General features: G+C 37.6%; 1 protein-coding gene across 2 annotated transcripts in view; it reads right to left on the reverse strand.

The window, feature by feature from the left end:
• Window positions 1–14,091: 14,091 nt before the first annotated feature.
• The window catches only part of LOC122066607 (mediator of RNA polymerase II transcription subunit 10b-like), a 14,796-nt gene continuing 4,588 nt past the window's right edge, over window positions 14,092–24,299 (reverse strand). The window contains exons 4-6 of one of the 2 annotated variants that reach the window (XM_042630438.1): window positions 16,258–16,347; window positions 14,958–15,063; window positions 14,092–14,291 (exon numbers count right to left, since the gene is read on the reverse strand). In XM_042630438.1, coding sequence (XP_042486372.1) covers window positions 14,992–15,063; window positions 16,258–16,347 — 162 coding nt within the window. In that variant the 3' untranslated portion in view covers window positions 14,092–14,291; window positions 14,958–14,991. Of the gene's footprint in view, window positions 14,292–14,666; window positions 15,064–16,257; window positions 16,348–24,299 lie in introns of those variants that run through there. The other variant, XM_042630437.1, reaches the window with a different exon arrangement.

Consider the following 24,299-nt stretch of genomic DNA (forward strand, 5'->3'; position numbering starts at 1 on the left):
AAGGTATTATTTCCTTAATGGGGAGGAAACCCTAATTTTATTGCAGGGTTGGTCCCTACCCTCACCCCTATATATAGTTATTTCTGACCCATTAAGTGAGGCTAATGACCTAAAAGCAAAAGGAAAAGAGGGTAGACCAGACCAACATTGATCGTGTTGTACGAGGAGCATACAAGAAGACTTTGAGGAGTTCTTGTTCTTCAACTATGGATTCATGTATGCCTAAAACGTGTCTTTGTAGTGTTTATTGTGCATGCTTATCGATCTCCATGAGTTGTTTTCGTATTTATTTTCTTTCAATGGTATCAGAGCCTCGTTCATAGAGATCAATAGGCTGTTAATTTTATTATGATCTTAGACATGATTTACAATGGTGACTTTATGTCGATCATGTTTGTTGTTCTATTTTTCAAATCTGTTTTACGGCTCTATTGGAAACCGTGACCACTTAGATTGTTTAAAAAAAAAATGAGACTAGACAGATGAAGGGAAAGGCTCGTAATGAAAATCCTGACGGTAATTTTATCGATTTTGATTTTATCTTTTAGAGAAACCGTACCTTTTGGTTTATTATTATGCATTATATATAATATATTATATTATATAAGAAGGGTCAAAAGTTACACAAGTTATTAAAAAAATAAAAAGAGTTATTTTTATTGGGTTTGTTTCTCTGTTAGAGAAATCGTACCTTTTGGTTTATTATTATTCATTGTATATAATATATTATATTATATAAGAAGGGTCAAAAGTTACACAAGTTACTAAAAAAAAAAAGAGTTACTTTTATTGGGTTTGTTTCTCTGTTAAAGAAACCGTACAATATTTTTTTTTATGACTATTGGTTTTGACATATATGATTATTGATTTTGGCATATATGATTCAACTTTTCATTGTGGAACATTTTTTTTTTATCAGATTATTTTGCCTTGTGATATCTTGTTCTATCACAATAGGAACACCTATGGATGTCAACACAAAGTTTTATGTGCTTTTGTGTTCCATATTATTATACAATTCTCTGATTTAAAAAAAATATATATATATATATATATATATTAAAATATAATGGGCATACAGTAGCAATTCAGGTCTATAGAGTTTTCGTAATTTTAGAGATTATACTTCCACTTAGTAGGTTAAGTCCTAAAGATGCGGAATCACTATAGACCATCCAGATGGATTGCAGTTAAGAAAGTCATATGGTGAACGATGTGCTCTTACCAACACATGTGAGTCTTCATTTGGTTGGTTTTGCTTGATAGTGTGAGGGTGACATTTTGAGCTTCACTAATTTGGAGGTTCTTGTCTTGCCACCACAGGTGACAGAATCTACAATATGGTGTTGTTTTTAGGGTCTCGCCTTACATGTGAAAGATTTCACTGTATGTTGGGCGATCTTGCCACCACAAGTGTGACCCCAATGATGCTAGATCTTTTCCCAGTTTGTGTTTTTCATATAGTTGTTAAAATTGGTATTGGGATAAATCTGATTAATAAACCTTAATTTGTCAATTTTTATCATATTATTGGGATGTTGATATGCTTTTGGTTATTGCATATTGTATGTTTTGATAATTATTATTGCCAGCTATGACTTCCCAATTATCTTCTATCAAAGTCTTGAATGGTTTCAATTTTGAGGAGTGGATAGACTCTCTTACTGTGTCTCTTGCAATCATGAGACTTGATTATGCCCTGAGAACTGATAAGCCCCCCGAGCCCACACCTGAGAGTGATGCTACTGCAAAAGCACTTTATGAAAAGTGGGAGGAATCCAACAGATTGTGCCTGATTGTTATGAAGCATACTATGGACAAGACCATCAAAAAGAGTGTGCCTTTGAAAAAAATGCTAAGGATTTTTTTGCAACTGTTAATATAAAGTTTACCAAATTTGATAAGACTGAGAAGGGAACATATTTGGAGTGGTTTTCATCCACTCGATATGATGGCACAAGTGAAATATGTGATCACATTATGAAAATGACTAATTATGCTACCACGTTGGACAAGATGGAAGTGAAGATATTTGATTCTTTCCTTGTGTGGTAAATTATACAATCACTTCCATCATCGTTTGATACTCTTAATAGCTCCTATAATGCATAAAAATTGGAGTGGAATCTTGAGGACATAACTTTCATATTGGTACAGGAAGAGGAAAGAAAGAAGAATGAAAAATTTAATTCTGCTTATTTTGTTTCCAATAATGGGGGTAAGAAGAAATTCAAGAAAAATTGAAAAGGCAACAAGTAAGAAATATCAGGAAAAATAGAACTGAAAACCGATCAGAATCTGAAACTGAAGACTAAGGCTTTTAAGGGAAAGTGCTTCTTTTGCAAAAGGGATAGACATAGGAAGACAGATTGTTATGGCTATAAGAAATGGTTTGAAAAGAAAGGTACATCTTTAGCTGTAGTGTGTCTTAAATCAAATCTTGTAGATGTTTCTCCTGATTCGTGGTGGATTGATACTGGAGCAACTATTCACATCACTAATTGTTTGCAGGAATTAAGAAGCAGGAGGAAACCAAGTGAGGGAGAGATGATGATCTACATGGGGAATGGAGAGAGGACCAAAGTTGAATTCATAGGAGTAGTTAGATTACTTTTATCCACTGGTTTTGTTTTGGATTTGAATGATGTGGTTTATACACCATCGTTTAGAGGAAAACTTGTTTCGATATCTAAACCTGACAGTTGTGGTTACACTTTTAATATTGGCAATGGCAAAATTACTCTCTATTCTGGTTCTCTTATGGTTGGATCTACCTTGTTATGTGATGGTCTTTATAAATTTGATTTGGATATTAGTTCTTCCAAATATGCCAACACTTCTTCTGTTGTACATTATGTGGTTATAAATCCTAAACGTGCTAGATTGAATGAAAATTCTTCTATGTTGTGGCATAAACATTTAGGACATATTTCTAAACAGAGGATAGAACGATTGATTAAGGATGGTATACTTACTCAATTGGATTTTTTAGATTTTAGAATTCGTATTGATTGCATTAAGGTAAAACACACTAGAGCTAAAAAGAAAGGTGCAACCAGGAAGGATGAAGCATTGGAGCTGATTCATACTGATATTTTTGGTCCATTCACTCCTACTACCATAGGTGGATACAGATATTTTATTACTTTCATAGATGATTTTTTTTTCGTTTTGGTTTTATTTACCTTATTCAAGAAAAATCTTAATCCTTAGATGCTTTTAAAGTTTTTAAAGCAGAGGTAGAACTTAAAAGGGAAAAGAAAATAAAAAGTGTGAGATCTGATCGAGGTGGAGAGTTTTATGGTAGATATGATGAAACTGGGCGTAACCCTGGACCATTTGCCAGATTCTTACAAGAATGAGGTATTGACGCTCAGTACACTATGCCTGGTTCACCTGAGCAGAATGGGGTGGATGAAAGGAGAAATCGTACCCTTATGGATATGGTGAGAAGCATGATAAGTAATTCAACTTTACCTGATTTCTTATGGGGTGATGCTTTGAAAACAACAGTATATATTTTGAATAAAGTGCCAGCAAGTTTGTTCCCAGAACTTCCTATGAATTGTGGATTAGTAAAAAGCCAAATTTATCTCATTTTCATATATGGGGATGCGCTGCATGTTGTTTTATGGTTGTCCTTGTTGGTAACTCAGCCACGTGGTAATGATGATGTGGCCAGTTTGGGTGACATGGATGAAAATGATGACATGATGGTGTTTAGTGTCACCGATGAGATAATAGAACTACTTGGTATGTATGGAATGGTTTAATACATCCTTAGTATGTGGTGCGGGTTTCTGGGTCAAAACTGGTAAAATTACCCTATTTATGATCGGGGGCATTTTTGATAATGAAAATAATATTTTTGGAAGATCGTTTCTTCATAAAAAATATAGATTGTAATTTATCTAGTCCAGTGCATCTGATTTTGTCGCATTCCGATACCGTATGAAGAAGTTACGGCATTTGTGGCTTCGAGGGAAGTTTCGGCATTGAAGATGAATTTTTTAAAGGAACTGTTCTACATGTAACAACACGAAAAAAATACAATCTTTCCAACGGTTCTGATTTCATTGCGTTTCGATTCCGTATGAGAAAGATACGTCATTGGAAAGGTCTAGGGGCATTTTGGTCTTTTTAAATGGATGAGTCAGATGATTGAGTCTTCTGAAAAATGATATAGCATCCAGTGACGGTTCCAACGCACTTCGTTTCATCTCGATTGGATATCGTATAAAAAAGTTATAAGTGTTTCCGTAAAGCCGGTTCGAAAATCTAAACTGAAAATCCATCCGTTGCTCTCGGTGTTGGGTGGATTTTTTAGAATTTATTTTTGAAATTTGAAGGGCTTTTGTGTAATTTTAAGATTTTGAAGGTCTGAGTTGCAAGGGGTTTTTAAGCACTGAAATATATGGAGGCAGGGGCTTGATTGTAATAAAGAGGAGTAAAAGGAAGTGAAATGGATGGTCAAGATTCGACCACGTAGGCTTGATGCCCATCCAAAGGCTACTGAGATTTTAAGCTAACATGGACGAGATAGATGCTTGTGCGTAGAATTTTATTGGTTAGGTGCATAATTCTTGATGCACTGGCACTACACCTTATCAAGGCATGTTGTCGTGTTTCACGCGTGTATAGAAGGTATAAAAAAGATTTTGATCTTAATGATCTCATGAAATCTGATTAAAGCCATCATGGAGGATTCGGATCCAATGATCGATAAACCTTTCTGGACTAGTGAGTTTGAGTAATGGTATCCGAAAGTCAAGAGCTTTAGTTTGTCAGCTTTTTCAGATGCAGATTGGGCCGGATGTGTAGATGACAGGAAGAGCACCAGTGGTAGTGCATTCTAGTTGGGGAGCAGCTTGGTGGCATGGCATAGTAAGAAGCAAGAGTCAGCCTCTCTTTCAACTGCAGAGGCAGAATACATTGCAGCTACATCTTGTTGTACACAAGTGTTGTGGATGAAGCAGATGTTGAAGGATTTGAGTGTGGAGGTTGAACAGGCAGTGCCACTATATTGTGACAATACTAGTGCTATCAATATCTCCAAGAACCCGATGATGCATTCTAGAACGAAGCACATTGCTATCTGGTATCATTTCTTAAGAGACAAGGTGATGGAAGGTGAAGTAAGGATGGAGTTTGTTCCCACAGCAGAGCTGGTGGCTGATATCTTCACTAAACCGCTTCCCAAAGATCAGTTTGAGTTCCTTAGACAGAAGTTGGGAGTGGTGGTTCTTCCAAAGCACTAGTAACATTGGGAGAGGGGGAGCAAGTTGCTTGATGTTGCTACCCTATATTGGACTCAGGGGGAGTCCATTGGTTCCACCCTTTGTACTTGTTGTCAAAGGGGGAGAGAGTTACTCATCGGAGCTTTAGAGTGTATTAGTGATGAGGTGGTTGCCAACAACTCCAAAGGGGGAGATTGTTGTTTTATGGTTGTCCTTATTGGTAACTCAGCCACGTGGCAATGATGATGTGGTCAGTTTGGGTGACATGGATGAAAATGATGACATGATGGTGTCTAGTGTCACCGATGAGATAACAGAACTACTTGGTATGTATGGAATGGTTTGATACATCCTTAGTATGTGGTGCGGGTTTCTGGGTCAAAACTGACAAAATTGGCCTATTTACTATCGGGGGCATTTTTGATAATGAAAATGATATTTTTGGAAGATCGTTTCTCATAAAAAATATAGATTGTAATTTATCTAGTCCAGTGCATCTGATTTTGTTGCATTCCGATACCGTATGAAGAAGTTACGACATTTGTAGTAATCGAGGGTAGTTTCGGCATTGAAGATGAATTTTTTAAAGGAAGTGTTCTCCATGTAACAATACGATAAAAATACAATCTTTCCAACGGTTCTGATTTCATTACGTTTCGATTCCGTATGAGAAATATACATCATTGAAAAGGTCTAGGGGCATTTTGATCTTTTTACATGGATGATTCAGATGATTAAGTCTTCTGAAAAATCGTATAGCATTCAGTTACGGTTCCAATGCACTTTATTTCATCTTGATCGGATATCGTATGAAAAAGTTATAAGTGTTTCCGTAAAGCCTGTTTGAAAATCCAAACCGAAAATCCATCAGTTGCTCTCGGTGTTGGGTGGATTTTTCAGAATTTATTTTTGAAATTTGAAGGGCTTTTGTGTAATTTCAAGATTTTGAAGGTCTGAGTTGCAAGAGGTCTTTAAGCACTAAAATATATGGAGGCAAGGGCTTGATTGTAATAAAGAGGAGTAAAAGGAAGTGAAATGGATGGTCAAGATTCGACCACGTAGGCTTGATGCCCATCCAAAGGCTACTGAGATTTTGTGCTGACATGGACGAGATAGATGTTTGCGCGTAGGATTTTATTAGTTAGGTGCATAATTCTTGATGCACTGGCGCTACACCTTATCAAGGCATGTTGTGGTGTTTCGAGCGTGTATAGAAGGTATAAAAAAGATTCCGATCTTCATGATCTCATGAAATCTGATTAAAGCCATCATGGAGGATTCGGATCCAATTGTCGATAAGCCTTTCTCTTTTGTGAGTGGGAGACAAGCTCCCTTAAAATCCGGAAAAGCAACCAATCATAGATCGACAACAAAAAGTGCATGCTGACCGCTGATGTCATCATGACGTCATTAGTTGACTATTTTATTAGAATCTTGTGGTTGAGATTTATTATTTGTTATTTTAATCAGACGGTCTATATTAAGAGATTCTCCTTGATGAGATCTACGGCCAGATTTGCGCCCCTGTTGCGTGCACCGCCGGTGTAGCCTACGCCACTCCTACGAAGATTTCATTTCCGGCTATCTCATTGCTCCAACTTCAAATGGTCATATCTCCCTCATTTTAACTCTGATTTGGGTGAACCAAGTTACAACTTCTTCATTTTTTTCAAGCCCTACACTATGGAAGCAAGAAATATCAGGTTTGAGTGAAGTAAGGCTACGGTTTTGGCAAGAGAAGCTTCCCCCTCTTTGTTGGTCCTTGAATGAACATGAATACTTGATGATAAATGTTCTTAGGCCATTAAAGGAGGTAAAAGAGGTGGTTGATGTATGTTAATGATGCATTAACTCAAAGCCAAGAAGGAAGAGAAGAAAGCAAGGATGTGTTTGCTTTGAATAGCAAGAAGCCAAGGAGAGAGAAGGTATAAGCACCAAACTTGTCAGTGCAAGTTTCCAGTCATCCCAGGAAATCGGTTGTGAGATTCTCTAACCTTTGATTTACATTATATGCATATATATATGTTAGGGTTTGTTGTGGATGAATGTATACATGCTAGGTTAGTTGTGGTGAACTGTAAGCATGCTAGCTAGTTGTGGATGTATATGCTAGGCAGAGCTTGACTATAGGGCATTGATATAAGCCCAAATTTACTATATTATTTATTGAGTGCTTAGTGAGTGCTAAGCACCAGGAGTGGGTGCTACACATTGTACCGACACTACAAGTGCCATCTCAGCTTTGACTTGAGAAAATTGGGTGTGGGTGCTCCCGATTATCGGTGTAGTCAAAAGTAGTGTATTGAGTAGGTACGAAGCCTTTACAGGCACTACTCCGGGGATGTAGGCAAATTTCCGAACCTCGTAAAAACCCTGTGTTGTGGGTGCTTATTGTTTGCATTTTATATTGAAGTGCGTGAAATGTGGAATGGGTGTGCACACTTGGAAGTGTTTATGAGAGGCTGAGTGTGCATACGACTATGTGTAAACAGGGACAGGTATATCAAGTTTTTCTTGGCCAGACATCAGACAGGTTTTTGGGGATCAAAATTGGACTCACTAATTCACCCCCCTCTCAGTGACTATCGGGTTACAACACTGCAGAGGTGAGACCTTACAATCCTTAGATGAGGAAGCTTGATCCAAGGACCGTTAGTGGTCATTTTATCGGTTATTCTGAAAGATCAAGAGGATATAGATTCTATTGTCCTACACATTCTACCAGAGTAGTGGAATCAAATCGGGCAATTTTCTTTGAGGATGATCTAGATTTTCAGTCTGCTCAACCACGTAACTTTGTTTTTGAGGAGGGACATGTTATTGTACCTATGCCTATGACGCTGCCGTTTACTGTATTACAGCCTCACATTGAACAAGAGAATGTCCCCACTCAAGAACTTGTGCAACCTATAGTGGCTGAGCCTACACCCCCTATTGTTGATGAGATTAAGGATCATATTACAGCTGATGTTCTCTTGAGGAAATCAAAGAGAACTCGTAGGTCTGCCATATCTGATGACTATGTTGTTTATTTACAAGAACATGAATTTGATATTACTTTGGATTCAGATCCAATTAGTTTTGACCGGGCTGCCAATGATCCCAATTCATCAATGTGGATGGTTATCATGCAAGATGAATTGAATTTTATGTCTGTTAATGATGTTTAGGATTTGGTTGAATTGCCAAACGGATGTAGACCGATTGGTTGTAAATGAATTTTCAAGACCAAACGGAACTCTAAAGGTGAAATTGAGCATTACAAGGCCAGACTTATAGCAAAATGATTCAGTCAGAGAGAGGGCATAGATTACTAGAAAACATTCTCACCACTCTCGATAAAAGATTCTTTCAGAATCATCATAGCTCTAGTAGCACATTTTAATTTGGAACTTCATCAGATGGATGTCAAAACAACTTTCCTAAATAGAGATCTTGAAGATGATGTTTTTTATGCAACAACCCCTTGGCTTCAGGCAAGCTGATACAGAGCACCTTGTGTGCAAATTCAAGAAATCTATTCATGGTTTGAAACAAGCATCTAGATAATAGTATCTTAAGTTTGATGAAGTTGTCACTTCTTGTGGTTTCAAAGAAAATCTTATGGACCAGTGCATTTATCTGAAGATCAGTGGAAGTAAGTTCATTTTTCTTATGCTTTATGTTGATGATATTCTTCTTGCTAGCAATAATGTTGATCTTTTGCATGAGACAAAATGATTATTATCAAGTCACTTTAATATGAAGGATCTTGGTGAGGCCTCTTATGTTTTGGGCATTGAGATTCATCGTGATAGGTCTTGTGGCATTCTTAGTTTGTCTCAGAAAGATTACATTGAGAGGGTATTAAAAAGGTTTAATATGTTGGCTTGTTCCCCTAGTAAGGCTCCAGTTGTGAAAGGGGACAAATTTGGCAAGTCTCAATGTCCACAAACAGAATTGGAGCACAATCAGATGAAGAACATACCTTATGCATCTGCTGTTAGTAGTTTGATGTATGCTCAAGTTTGCACACGGACTGACATTGCCTATGTTATTAGTGTACTTGGGAGATATTTGAGCAGGGGCACTAAGGATTTTACCCTTACTTATGGAAGAATCGATTCACTTGATGTAGTCGATTACACTAATGCAGATTTTACTGGATGTCTAGATGACCTCAAGTCTACTTCTGGATATTTGTGATGGCAGGTGGAGCTATATCTTAGAAGAGTGTCAAGTAGACACTCACTGCATCTTCTACTATGCTGGCAGAGTATGTGGCGTGTTATGAAGCCATTGTTCAAGCTTTATGGTTAAGGAATTTTATCTCAGGGCTATAGATTGTTGACTCTATATCTAAACCATTGAGGATGTTCTATGACAACTCCGTTGCGGTTCGTTTCTCTCATAATAGTAAAAGTACTTCAGGCTCTAAACACATTGACATTAAGTATTTTTTTATCAGAGAGAAAGTTCAAGAGTCACAGATTATAATGGAGCAGATTGCTACAGAAAACATGACTGCAGATCCTCTTACTAAGGGCTTGACTGCAAAAATCTTTCAAGAGCATGTCACTAATATGGGACTTGTTAGTTCTTTTGATGTATTTTATTAGTGGGATTTTCGCTCAATATGTTCGCATTTGACTTTCAGTTTTAGTTTATACATATGATGCATTATTATTGTTCTCAAGAATATATATGTATTTTTATTATGGCCATTTGTTTATGTGTATACACTTATTTATTTACCTCCTACAGAAAATTAAGGTTATATGTGGTGTATTTACCTCATTCGGTATCTAAGGTTCTAGTCAATATACACACATTCAACCATTAACAAAGCCTCGTTTGATTGAAATCTAGTGCTAGTGTTGTGGGACATCCGGACCCAGTCCCAATGAGCTTCTTTGATTGAAGCTTGAGCGTTTGGGAGACACTTGTCGTTAATGAGACCTTCGGTATCTGTCTCATAAGGCTCATTTGGTTTTCGAGCCAGGACCAATTTGGAAATAGACATAATGATCACTATTGCATGTTATTTCCATACTGTTCAGCCCAAGTCGGTGATGTTATGAGCACTTTAACGTGTTTGGTCTCATATCGCTTTAGATGTGATGATCAATACGATTGGGTGTTTATAATTCTCATTTGGACCAAGGCATTTGGTTTAAGGTGCACTCCATTCAGCATTGTTTTGTTTGTGGCCACATTCAGTTTATCTAAATCGGATAGTCATTTTAATAAATTTTATAATCTAAAACTTGTGACATATGCTGCCCAAGTGGGAGATTGTAAGATTTCCAATGAGGTGGGCTAGCATAGTCAAAGATTTGTTTCCAAAATCGATTTAGTGGTGTTGACTAAAGATGGAGTAAGCAGAAAGAATCCAATATTATCGGTAAGTGATCTCTATGGAGATATTGGATTCTATTAGCACATCTTAATGGTATGAAATATTTATTACTATGTGTGGATCTAAGGTATTATTTCCTTAATGGGAAGGAAACCCTAATTTTATTGCAGGGTTGGTCCCTACCCTCACCCTTATATATAGTTATCACTGATCCATTAAGTGAGGCTAATGACCTAAAAGCACAAGGGAAAGAGGGTAGACCAAACCAACATTGATCGTGTTGTATGAGGAGCATACAAGAAGACTTTGAAGAGTTCTTATTCTTCAGCCATGGATTCAGGTATGCCTAAAACGTGTCTTTGTAGTGTTTATCTTGCATGCTTATCGATCTCCATGAGTCGTTTTCGCATTTATTTTCTTTCAGTTCTTTCTTCTCTTCCACAGAATGACTGCCACCATGATATGAAATATCATTATGATCTATACCATGTGGATCCAAGTGAGGAATGGGGTATCTTTCAGGAGGAGAAAATGGTTGTTGATGAACATCTGGGACCAAAGAATCATAGAGGCATCAAATTCCTATAATTTTGCTTTGGTCGTGGGATGTTTTTATTCTTCAAGCTCTGCAAAAAACACAGTTTCATCAAAAAGGGGGAATATAAATAGATGAAACCAAAAACTGGGATTCAGAAACCAGGAGAGAGCTTAGCATGGAAATCTGGCGAAACACAGGTAGATAAGCCAGATCTTCAGATTCACCCCAAGCTTGAATCAGATCCAAAGCCCGTTGTCTATAAATGTAATAAGTCTGGGGATTATTGATCATCTTAACCATCTCATCCAAGACCTTTCAGACGCAATCTCTGAAAAAACCTTATCACAATTCATAGCACAAGCCTCCAACATACACCCCTAAGAGATTCAGATTCTATACAACTGGAGGTGGCCGGAGAAGAACCAGTCAGACACAAAACAGAATAGAGAAATAGGAATCATGCAACTAAAGAAAAGAATTTTGAAGAGTATTTTAAAAAAGGGAGAGGGATAGATATGCCGCCGATATCAAGTATGCTAGCAGATAGCACCAATAAGATCACATGATGGAGTATCATTCAAGAAGGATATGAGGGTCATTTCACAAAAAGGGAAGAGAGAGATAGACACAATGGGTGTTAGCATACTTGATCTCGGCGGCATACCCAACCTTTTCCCTTTAAAAAAATGCTACAACTTAGTAGGATATTTGTAAACCCAAAGGGAGAAGGTGAATTATTTCATTTCTTCGAATGTGAATAACTACAATCTGGCACTCAATTTTATTTAGAGAAATAGAGGGTTTTATTTTCTCTCCCCTATTTTGTATCATCAACCAATTTAACTAGAGATGATCTAAATCCTAGACTCGGAAGCTTTAGCCTTTCTAATGTACATCGGATGGCTGGTAACACGGGGTACAAACCCCAAGTGCTTAACAATTGTTTGATATTTGTTGGAGGGGGGTAGCGCATTGAGATGATCTTGTTCCCTAAATCTCACTTCAAGGGGTTTGCAGCTGTCCAATATACATTTCACAATGCACACTGTCACACACAGAGGAACCCCACCTCTCCAGCATCTTCTCACCGAAGAGGATCCAAATTCAACAACATGGAGGTGTGATCTGAGGTGGATCCCACCACTTCACGAATTGTTTTTAGGGAAAACTACATGATTACCCACTTTTGGGTTTCCCTTTACAAAATTACCCACAAAAAGTTTTGGTCAACAAAAATACCCAAAATTAGGTTTGGGTTTACAAAACTACCCAAAACAGTGATTCTCCTTCATCTGCCTATTTGCTTTGTCATTTTTACCCCTGGCCAAGGTTGCAGCATGGCCTGATGGAGGCCGAGGTGGCAGCCCGACCTGATGGAAGCCGAGGTGATAGCGAGGCCTAATGGAGGCCTAGGTTCAACACGGCTTAACGGAGGCAGAAGTGGAGCGCGGCCCGATGGAGGAGGAGGTGGCAGCACGACCTGATGGAGGCCTAGGTTCAGCACGGCTTTACGGAGGCAGAGGTGGAGCGCGGGCTGCCACCTCGGCCTCCATGAGGCCGCACTATCACCTCGGCTTCCATCAGGCCGGGCTGCCACCTCGGCCTCCATCAGGCCGTGCTACAACGTTGGCCAGGGGTAAAAATGACAAAACAAATAGACAGATGAAGGAGAATCACTGTTTTGGGTAGTTTTGTAAACCCAAACCTAATTTTGGGTATTTTTGTTGAACAAAACTTTTTGTGGGTAATTTTGTAAAGGGAAACCCAAAAGTGGGTAATCATGTAATTTTCCCAATATAATTTATTAGAAACGGATTCCGGTCAGGAAACGTAAATGGTGATGTCAAAGTTTTTCGTGGCCTCAATATCCCAAACACATTTGAGAAATGGGAATAAATCTTACCCCCAAAAAAAATAATAATAATAACTTCACGCGTGGCTTCCGTAGCGTCACAGTCCAATTACATCATATAAAAATAATGGGAAAAGGCCGAATATGGTGATCGATAGCATTGGATAACCAAATGAGGAAGATACCTTCGACCCCAATATTGTTTTTTGAGGTATTGACGGTTTGAAGAGAGCGTTCCAGGGAAGGGATTATGGGATTGAATTTTATCTTTTCTTCATAAAGGAAGAGGGATAGGTATGTCATCAATATCAAGTATGCTAATGGATAGCACCAATAGGATTACATGATGGAGTATCATTCAGAAATGATATAAAGGTCATTTTAAAAAATGAGTAGGGAGATATAGATACAATGGGTGCTAATATACTTGATATCGACTGTATATTTATATATGGATAAATATGTATAAGAGCAGATGACCATTAGTCCTAGTAATACCCAATAAACTGACACTAATTGTAGCTTGAAGGTGTGAATCTATCAAAAAGTACGGCTATCCAGCAAGAGGACTTTCACACGGCAAGACAATACAGCTGCTTGCTTTATTCGGCCTTTCGATGGTTCTTCGACACGCCAGGTGCTGGAGGAGGTAAGTAGCTTTTATTTTTGATAAGAACGAAAGCATTATATTAAGAAGAAATAGATGCAGAGTAAGAAAATAATTTCCTTTCCTGCAAAAGTCATTACATAAAACAAAGGGAAGAAAAGGAAAAAGTGAAGACTTCGATCCAAAATAACAAAAACTTATGACTAATGGCAAAAGAGGCTAAAGCATCGGCAGCTTGGTTCTCGTTTTTTTGTTCATAAAGTAAAACTGAATCATGGGAATATGTCAGATCAAGTTGAAGCAGTCATCTCAAAATTAAGAGGTCATGAATTCAATTTTTCTTTGGACCTAAATATAAAATAATAATAATAATAATAATAATAATAATAATAATAATAATAATAATAATAATAATAATAATAAATAATGAAATAATCATGCATATAATATGCTTAATTCTCTGAGGAATCTGAGCAATCTGGGTGCCATTCAAAATACTAATCACAAGAGAGTTCTCACCTTCAATAATTTGGAATTGAAAGAGCTTGACAGACTCCTAAAGCTTCGGCAACAAGGATGAAGTTCTTGCCAACATATTTTGTGAATCCAGTGAGAGAAGAAACCATAATGATCACAGAAAATGTCACCGATGCCATACTTACGCAGAATCAGATGACCAATAAGTACAGAGACCGTTGATTTATATTGGTGTGAGATACCTAGCTGATCCCATATTGGTGGATCGATATGAATAAGGGTAAAATGGTTAAAAAAAAAATTAAATGAAACCAATGATAAAATCACATGTCAATGCATGCCGATATAGACCGATAAGATTTAAAGGTAAAATTGTAAAAATATTTCTATTATGTTTGTCACATAGATCAAACTCGAAGTTTACATTATGCTGTGTTTCTTTGGCTTAAAAAGTAAGAACATAAAAGAAGAGAAACAATTACTTGAAAATTTTTATCATCGGTGTTTGCCTGAATACAAGAATTTTCCTTTTTCCTCTCGCTAAACAAGCACCAAGAAAAGGAGAATACCACATTTCTATGTTCTCTTCTCATTTCGAGTCTTTAACAGACATTGGATTAGCATGTCAAAAACAATGGATTTCCAACATATTACAACAATGGATATATGCAACCCCAAGGGGTAGTTCACTTGGCAAGGACCATCACCTCGCAATAAAGAGATCACAAGTTCAACTCTCTTGGGCCTACCTATCCCCCCAAAAAAAAGGAAAAAAAAAACAATGGATCTATGTACAAAAAGCACCCATGGAGATATTGGTTGATACCATAGTCTCTACAATGTCCTAAAAGTTATTGTTACAATGCAATCAGAAAGAATTTCAAGTACAGCCATGGTGGAACACATACAACTTTGGGAATCTGATACCCAACAAACTTCCGGTTAATGCTCAGCCTTAACCTTCACATCTCCATTTGGTAAAATACTCTGTGATTGTGCAAGCCGTTTCGATTCCTGCAGCAGATGCCAGGAGAATCAAGTCAATATGTAACAAGAATAGTATTGAGGAAACAAGAGGAAGCTCGCCCAGGAAAAATTACTGCTTACTAGTTAAGAAATATATCGACATCAAATCAGAATATCAGACAGCCAGAACATTTTCAGAAGAGTTCTAAGATGGAGTATTCTGATAAACACCAGATCTGAGTTCATCAACAACTTCAAGCAACTCCATATGGTATTCACAATCACAACAATTATTTCAGACTGAGCTTAAATGCAGTCTGGGAATCTCAGCTCAAAATCTGACAAAGGATTTTTGACTGTGGGCTCTAACAGGTCCACCAATATTGGGTTTCCATTGAGTTATCTAGACAATCTTTTCTATCTAGTATCTCTTGAATGCTTATAGGAATCAAGGAGGGTTTGCGAAGAATTTGATTTTTTGCCTTACCATGTTTGGTAAGAATATAAATATTTTCCTAGAGATTCGGAAAACCAGAGTAGATGGTAGGGTATCCCTATGGACCTACATAAGCAGAGGATAACCAGCAAATTACTGAAGCCGAGTCCCCTTCAGTCACCAACTGTGACAGCTTAAGAGATAAAAATAGTCTAAACTGAAAGATGATGGACATCTTATCAGCCATGGACAAATTTTCAACACTTCTTTCTGGCTAATTAACCCCTAATTTCAGATTAACCAGAATTTGTAAAAGATTCCAAGGTGTCTTGAACTAGAGTTGCATAAAAACAGTACTTTTTTTCCAGAATGTATCAACATCCCAATTCTGCTTTCATATCTTTCTCCCACATCATCTCAATGCATCAATCTACCAACTAAAAAAAAGTTGAATACCCCCAAGTCACCCATGAAAGTGTTGGGACTTGGGTAGAACTCATCCTTAAAAGCTAGCCAAAGGAGGGCTCCAAGACCCCACCCCCTCGAGAGCAGGATGCCGGCTGAGATAGTTTTTTCCCAGAATTTGTGGAAGAAACACCATTTTCAAAATTTTCCCTCCCCTATAGGAAGAACAAACATATCATGCATGCTCCACAGAAAATTGTGAATGGTTGACCATTTTTGAGTTTATATTGCAAACTGAGGATGTTTATTACGATGGATGAAAATTATTACATCATAACTAATGGATTCTTTCTCTCAAACAAGAGACAAGACATTGACAATATTATTTTCAAGCAACTTACAGCAGCAGATGTTGCACGTATCTCCCTATAAGCTTCCACTTCATCAGGGAATGCTTGTTCAAGCTCCTCCAAGAGATTTTTACGCAAAGCCTGCATACAGAACAACACAAGGATTGTCAAATTTATGGACCATGTTAACTCAAAACTTCAACAAATAGAAGAATTGACACCGAATCATGTTGCAGGTAAAGACAGTTCATATAACTGGAAAGAGAACATACGTTGAAAAATGATGGCATGTTAAACAAAAAACAACCTACGCTTCCTCACATGATTGTAGGGTTTGATCGTTCCAGTTTTGGCCTTTTCTTGTAGCTCATTCAATTTGAATTGAAGAGCACAGGCCTTTTTGTTGTTACTCATTTGATTCACATTGAAGGGCACAGGCATACTTTCAACACTTTTGTGAGTTCATGTTTGATTTTGATGAATATCAGTCCAATGGTTTTGTCAGTTGCTTATCCAGAGAATTTATCTCAATGATCAGGAAAGTGACAAAATCCTCGAGAAATAACCCCAAACATACGATAGACTAACTTCATAAGATCTTCTTCATTGTCTTCCTATTCTTTTCTTCTTTTAGTAAAGTAAACTTTACTGATGGAATGCACTTCTCACAAAGCCAGCATCCATTGTTGCATGTCTTTACACAGTAACTATGTTATTTCAAGCCAAACAATTACCACAGGGTACCAACACAACTTACTGGATATCATTATCAAGTGGTTTATGACATGCCTTACATTATTAACTCATTCCTGTTTCGGGGTATTTGCAGTTGTTTTCTCCTCCACAATTTGCTCCTGCTCTACAACAACATAAGTGGGAAGTGGCACTGAATTGAGCAGTTTTCACCTTCACATTCTTACTAAAACAGTTCCTCTGAATGTTGGGTTCTATGTGAACTTGCTACATCCCGCACAATTTTGTTCATTTGCTTCAAATCTCTACAGCATTATCAGTTTACTTCTTAACTGGCACGCAACAGCAACTTGGTTGGTGGCACTTTAGAGCATTGTCTCAGAGGTGAACTGACCACATATTATGCGAAACCGGGTTTCTGAAACCAGAATCGGTTCACTTATGGACCCATTTAATAGTGAAATAGCTAAATATCAAGAATAATGGCAGTTCTGTAATTAACTTGAAGTTCTAATAAAGGGTGGCAATCTGGTAAATAGATGATAACTTGAACATAAGAGGAAATATCAAAGGGAGAAGCAACGTACAAGATGGAACTAAGAAATAAAATAGGACAATTGAGAATAAGAGAAAAAAGAGAAGGGTATTATTGGAAATTCAAACAAAAGAAAGTAAAACCCATTGTCTTCAACCTCACGACAGCCTAGGGAGTCACGATGAACACCAAAAGAAGTTGAACTTCAGCCAATGGCATAGTTGTCATGGCGTCAAATTGATCCAAGGCGGTGGAGGGGTGGCGAATCGATTTGGCGATGAATCGCCCATTATGGCGTTGCCATGGCGGTCAAATCGCCCATGTGTTATTTTTTATTTTCTCTATTTTCTAAAGTTATTTAATATGCTACCTTTTTATTTCCCCTATTTTCTAAAGTTATTTAGCATGCTACAAACCTACAATATATACCCTATAACATATAAAACCAACATTAAGCAACATCAGATATCAAAAATCAACATAGCCCTATCAAAATCACCCTGCATTTTACAAAAAATCGACTGCCTAGTGAATTAGGCGTGACCTGGAGTCCATGGCGACGCCTATCAGCCAATGGCAACTGCCATTTGTGAGTCATGTAAATCGTAGCACTGCCATGAACTTCTTTTTTAGCCAGGATGCCAAATCACCGCCTTGGCGACGCCATGACAACTATGGCCAATGGAATATCTGTCAACAGCTCTTAATCTCCAAATCTGAAGTCGCCTAGGCCTGCTGAGTCGATCCAAAACATTACACTACAAGAGATCAGCCAGAGCTCGATTGCAGATTTCTGAAACATGGGATCAGCAACAGTAGCAGGTTCTGCCATAGATGAAAGGCTGGTATTCTCAGTGAGAGTGATTTCAGCCACCAGAACCCTAGGATTTCTGATCGCCCAGGCTAGTACGTCCTTCCTTCAAGGTTTCAGAATTAATGGATGCCCTTCAAGAGAATTTTGATCCAACTGAAGGGCTGTTAGGTTTGTCCAGAACAGAGTATTACGAGAGAAGGAGAACATTACAGTAGGAACAGTAAGGAAGAAGAAGTAGAAGAATGGAAGGGAAAAGATTATAAAATTTTCTGAAAGGCAGGAAGAGGGAATAACCCACGATAGCCATAGTTTACACCAAAAGAAATCTCAACCAACTTTTAATTCTCCAAAATCTGAATTCTTCATTGGGTTACATCAATATAAAGGCAAGCAAACAATGTAAAAATGGAAGCTAAATAAATTGGAAACTACATTAAATAGCAACTAAAATAAAAATCCAATCTTCCTACCAAACTAAATTCTATGTCTAAAAGGAAAGCAAATATGGAACCAAATCAAAAGATACTTTTCTATAAACCCATCGCCCAACTGCATCACATATATAAAGAAAGAATAACCCAGAGCATCACATATATAACAGATATCATTAAATCTCTCAAACATTGTAGTAGGGCCTTAACTTGCTTCTTCAACTGTTGTAGAGAGTTTGCATAGACTCGACTCAAATAAACCTTACCCCAATTAAATGGTAACACTTCATGAATCATGTTTCTCCATTTAATTCTGTTTAATATTCAAGCAAACTAGTACCTTTTTTTTTTTTTTCTAGCTTCACTAAAATTTCATACCACTCCCATGCTGTCTCCTACCTCTCTTCCCATTGCCTCCACAAAATGACCTGCATTCAAGGACTCTTGTCCACTACATGCATGTTGTTACCTCCTTATTATCTTCATACTCAAGTGGGTTCCAGCATTCTAATGCCATTATCTTCTCATACCTCTCTTATTATCTTCCCCATCAAGTGGGTCCAGCATTCTAATGCCATTGTGTGGTTTTTGACAGTTGACACCCATGGTTGATTTTGGAAAATTATGTCAAAATCATTGTCATACTGGAATAGGAATGACCATCTTTGCCATGAAATGACATTCATATATCATAATGACCAGATGTGCATGTCTTTCTTACCTACATAATGACCTCATCACCGAAATTCCAAGCACTGTTCAGGATCCTTCATTCCCTCTCATTATCTACAGGTCAGTTTCTTCCAAGGTGATGCAGATTCTTCACCAAACTAGGCTTGTTTTAATAGAAATAAGCTTAGGGTTGGGTTCCATACATGTTAGGCCGTTGATCCCATGTATTTTGAATGTAATAGGAAACTTCTATAGGCCTAAACTAGGGGTTCTAAGGTTGCATACAGGATTCACTGATTTGTTTCCTCTTCCATTAGTTTTCTTTTTAATTGGGTTTGATTTAAGTTATATTTGTTTCCTTAGGAATCAAGTTATTAATTGAGTCAAGTCATTAGTTTCCTTTTTCAACTGGTTTTTAATTTTAGTTAGTTTCTAATTTCAGTTTTTAGTAGCCATTGTATTAGGAGAATATTTGGCTTCCTTTTTGAGGAATCTTCTATTTTATAATTCCCTCCCTGATGTAGATAAGTCACTTGGGCTTATTTTATTACAAATAAGCCTTGGGTTGTGTTATATATGTGTCGGGCCTTTGATCCCATGAGTTTTCTTTGAAATGGGCCACTTTAATGGGCCTAAAATATGGGTAGAAGGTAGAAAAACAAGATTTAATTCATTAGTTTAATTAGTTGCTATTTAATTCAATAAAGGCCCATTAGGCCATTGGTCAGTTGTAAAGTCCTATATGGACTATTAGTTAGTTAATTCTACTCCATATTGGAGTCATAAAGTCAAGTCCTAGTCTTATTTTGAATTCCTAGTTATAGTAGGAGTGTCTAGTCCTATTGGGAAACTAGCTCCTAGTTGTAGTAAGAATGTCTAGTCCTATTGAGAAACTAGCTCCTAAGTAGTTTGATTGCTATTCTGCCCTCTATAAATAGAGGAGCCTATGTATTCATAATTGAAGATTTTGAATGAATGAATTATTGAATGATTATTTTTTAGCTAAAAAAACTGTTATTGAGAGGTGAGATGCCTAAACCTTTGAGGGGTGTGATACCCAAAACCTGAGGGGTGAGATATTCATTCCTTTATTCTCTTTCACCCTGCTCAACCCTCCATCGATTCTTCTTTTTCCATTTTTATGTTCTATTTATTGTTATTAGAAGTTCAGACCTGTTAAAGCATACAAAATCAGAATCAGTCAGCCAAAGAGTTCTTGTTCTTGAAACCAATTGACCCTCATTGCTGCCCAAGTTTGAGATCTGATCTATAGATCCTTTGGAGGACTGGTTCTATACTCTAAGAAGATCAATCGATCCTCTCTTGAAGGTTATCTGAAGAAGACAAGTTGATTTTCCTGCAGAATTCTTCACATTCTCTCTTTGGTCTGAAAATCAAGAAAGTGCGTAACTCCATAACCAGCCGTCAGAAGCCCTTCACATTTGGGGGTTTTTGTGCCCTCCCTAGGGACTATCTACACCCAAAAGTACAACTCAATCGGACTCCCACAGACCTGGCCGCAGCTTTCTCTCTCCAGCTTTATAAAAGGTCTTTCTCTCTCCTATCGGGTTGGGTTTTGGGCTGGTTTTACTCCTATATGGGTATTGTATCCTTGGGGGTTTATTTGATGATATTATTTCTTTGTTTCTTGCTCCTATTTGTATTGTTTGGGGTTATAAACTTCGGAGTTAGTTACTTATGATCTACTCCTGCATTACTCCCCCTTCAACATTATAAATAGAGAAGATGACTCCTAAAGAAATAATGATTTTTGATAAAAAGAAGTAAGGTCTGCTACTATTGTCTTCTCCATGAAGATTTGTCTTGTGCTTGATCGAGGCTGAAGGAATTGGTGTCTGATCCAGTTGACTCTCTGTGGTGTGAAGCCCGAGAGGTCCTCTTCTACTTTATTATCTTCTTCTTCTTTGCTGTTCAAGGTGTTACAGATCTGCCTTAATTCTACAGGTATATAAATCACTTCTTCTCTCAATTCTGTCAAGAGAATAAGATGGTTCTGTGAGAATTTCATCATTCCATATATCCCTTTAGTATCTACTTCTATTCTGATTTTTGAAACCCTATAATCTGAGATCGATATTCGTAATCTCAGATCTGATCACATCCTTGTTATTAATCTATTTTGAATTATTCTGGTATTTGATATGTTCCCTGAGGGTCTCTTGCAACATTGGGACTAGGTTGACTTGTCAATTCTAGTTCTACATTACAAGGCAAGCATTTTACCCACTAATCCATGCATGCAATTCGAAATTTGATTTTAAAAGCATCCTTGAGACCTCATCGCCCTCTTGCTCTTCAACACAATACTCAAGAAATGCATCTTGATGTTAGAATCTATACCTCCCCTGTCCCTCATTTTATTTCTGGAAGTGACAATGTTCTGTTTCTAGCCATTTCTGATTAAGTTGTTCCATGGTTCAAAATCTAGCCACCGAAATTTCAGATATTCCGGTAATTTTGACAAGGCTGAGACCAAATTCCTAGCAAATTAATAGATCAGCATTATTTCGGTCGAAATTTCGGTGTGTTGCCAAAATTTTGACCCTTAATCGAAATTTCACCACAGGTATCATTTTGCCGATGCGACTTAGGGGGTTATTTAAAAACACTGGTTCAAGAGTTCTGGTCGAAATTTCGACCATGACTCGTGTATTTCATCTTGCTGATTTTTGCCAACTCACCTCTACACACTGCTGGAATATGGTGCTGTGGATTACCACGTCACTCCAACATCGTTTGCTTCATATTGGTCAATATTTGGCCACATTCAACAGTTCAAGGTATGAACTTCTTCCCAACAATGATTTTTTGCATTAAAAAAATATGATAAACACCCGAAATTGGTGATGAAACTTTTATACGTCAGACACTGGAGCTCAATGTATGGCCTCACAGTTTCAATTTTTTCTATTTCTATAAATACCTTTTTTCTGGTTTCAAAAAAATCTTTTTCCTACAACAAATATGTGAAAAATTATGGTTAAGTTCAACTGGATGGGGTCCAATTTTATATATGTTAGATATAGTTAGCCAACCTACGGCCTCACAGAGACAGATTATTTTTTCTGCTAGTAAATCTGTTTTTTTATTTTCAAATTAAGAAAATAAAAAAAATATTCTGTTTTGGTTTAGAAAAAAAATTATGGAAGTAATTTCAGCGTGTTTTAAAGTGCATATGAGGCTTATTATGTTCTACCCCTAATTTGATTTGTATTGATTCAGATCAATCTGAAATAATCAAATGTAAACTCTTACTCTTACATCTCGAATTCCTGGGTTAGGGGAAAAAAATAAGTAGCTACATAGTTGTTTGAATGGTGTCAATTGATGTGCCTCAGTTAATAATGGTTTTTTTTTCTTCACGCAACAATACGATGATGAGATAGTAGTTTCCAAGGAGGAGATGGCGACAGGGGAGACATAGTATGGAGGCATGGAGTGTCAATTGGAGGTGATAAGAGAAAAAACACATATAATCATTGTGGTAAGAAGATCATAGGAGGTGATGCCACAAGAATAAAACAACATTTGGCTGGGAATGCCAAAGATGTGGCGACATGCTCTATGGTTTCTATGGGGATTTCTAGGGCTATAGTTAAACACATAAGGGGAGCACCAGAGGATGACGCAAAAAGAAAGGTGAGGGAGCAATTTGAGAAGATATTTTTAGCGACCCAGCTAGGACAGGGGGATGAGGATGACCCTGTGTATGTGCCTATTGATGTGCACATAGAGGCAAAGGCGATTTTCGGCGTGCATAGGCGATCTTTCATGAGGAGATAGACGCAAAGATTCTAGGGGAGGGAGCTGATCTATCAAGAGCAAGTGGTAGTGGTAGTGGTAGTGGATTTGGACAGCCATAGTGGAGGAGGTAGGCTAAGTTGCCTATGAGAAGATCATAGAGTATAAGGGAAGCTCCTATACCACCATTACATGAGGACCCCATACTATAGCAAGATCTCAACATTTATCGGAAAACAAAAAGGCATAAGCAACGTAAAGTTGGGGAGGCCGTGTCTAAGTGGTTGTCATTCCACAACATCCCAACAAATTCTACAACTGGGCCCTACTATCAAATTATGCTAGATACGGTGGTTGAGGCTAACCTAGTGGTTAAGGAGCCCACTGCCTACAAGGTGATAAATCTTTATTTGTCACAACAAAAACAAGAGCTACAGGAGTATATAGTTAACTTGAAAGGGATGGCGAAAACTATAGTGTGATGACTGGATTAGGCCCATGATAAAGTCCATCATCAATTTCATGGATCGTCCTTTGTGGACAACCTCTTCTCCTACTCAGCCCGACAATCATACATGTTGGCAACACCATCAAGTCACAATGGCTCAATGGCTGGTTCTTTACAGTACGGTAACTTATACCCTAGTATAGTTTACCTCCAATATGTATATGAGGCCATTTACAGGGCATCTATGGAGGACTTCAAGTGTTTCTTCCGGCACACTATGATGAGGCTTGCATTTGTCATATAGTCAGAGGAAAATTGATGTCGGCACCATCAGTCAATGAGTGGACTCGATCCTCCATGTCACAGTTTATGGTATTAGAGATTAGGATAGCCTGAGGGGGCCCCTTTTTTTACTTATGTATCACCGCATAAAGAAGTATAGTTGGGACTTGGGAGGGGAGACTTAGGTCTCTATTATTATGAGTCTATGTTAAATGCACTTTGTAGTTGCTAATATTTCATATTTAATCAATATTATGTTTCTTCATTCATGGAGCATAATTTACATGCCTTTTATATCTTCTAGTACCAAAACAATGTGTACAATAGGCAATATTAAACAAGGTATACAATAGGGTTCGGCATATACTACTAGCCAAGGGTGCAAATCCAAATCACAACTTTGTATGACTTTTCTTGCAATACAAAAGTTTACATTTTTTTTTTTTTGGGGGTGGG

Source organism: Macadamia integrifolia, unplaced genomic scaffold (assembly GCF_013358625.1).
Source record: "Macadamia integrifolia cultivar HAES 741 unplaced genomic scaffold, SCU_Mint_v3 scaffold2491, whole genome shotgun sequence".
NCBI classification, from domain to species: domain Eukaryota; kingdom Viridiplantae; phylum Streptophyta; class Magnoliopsida; order Proteales; family Proteaceae; genus Macadamia; species Macadamia integrifolia.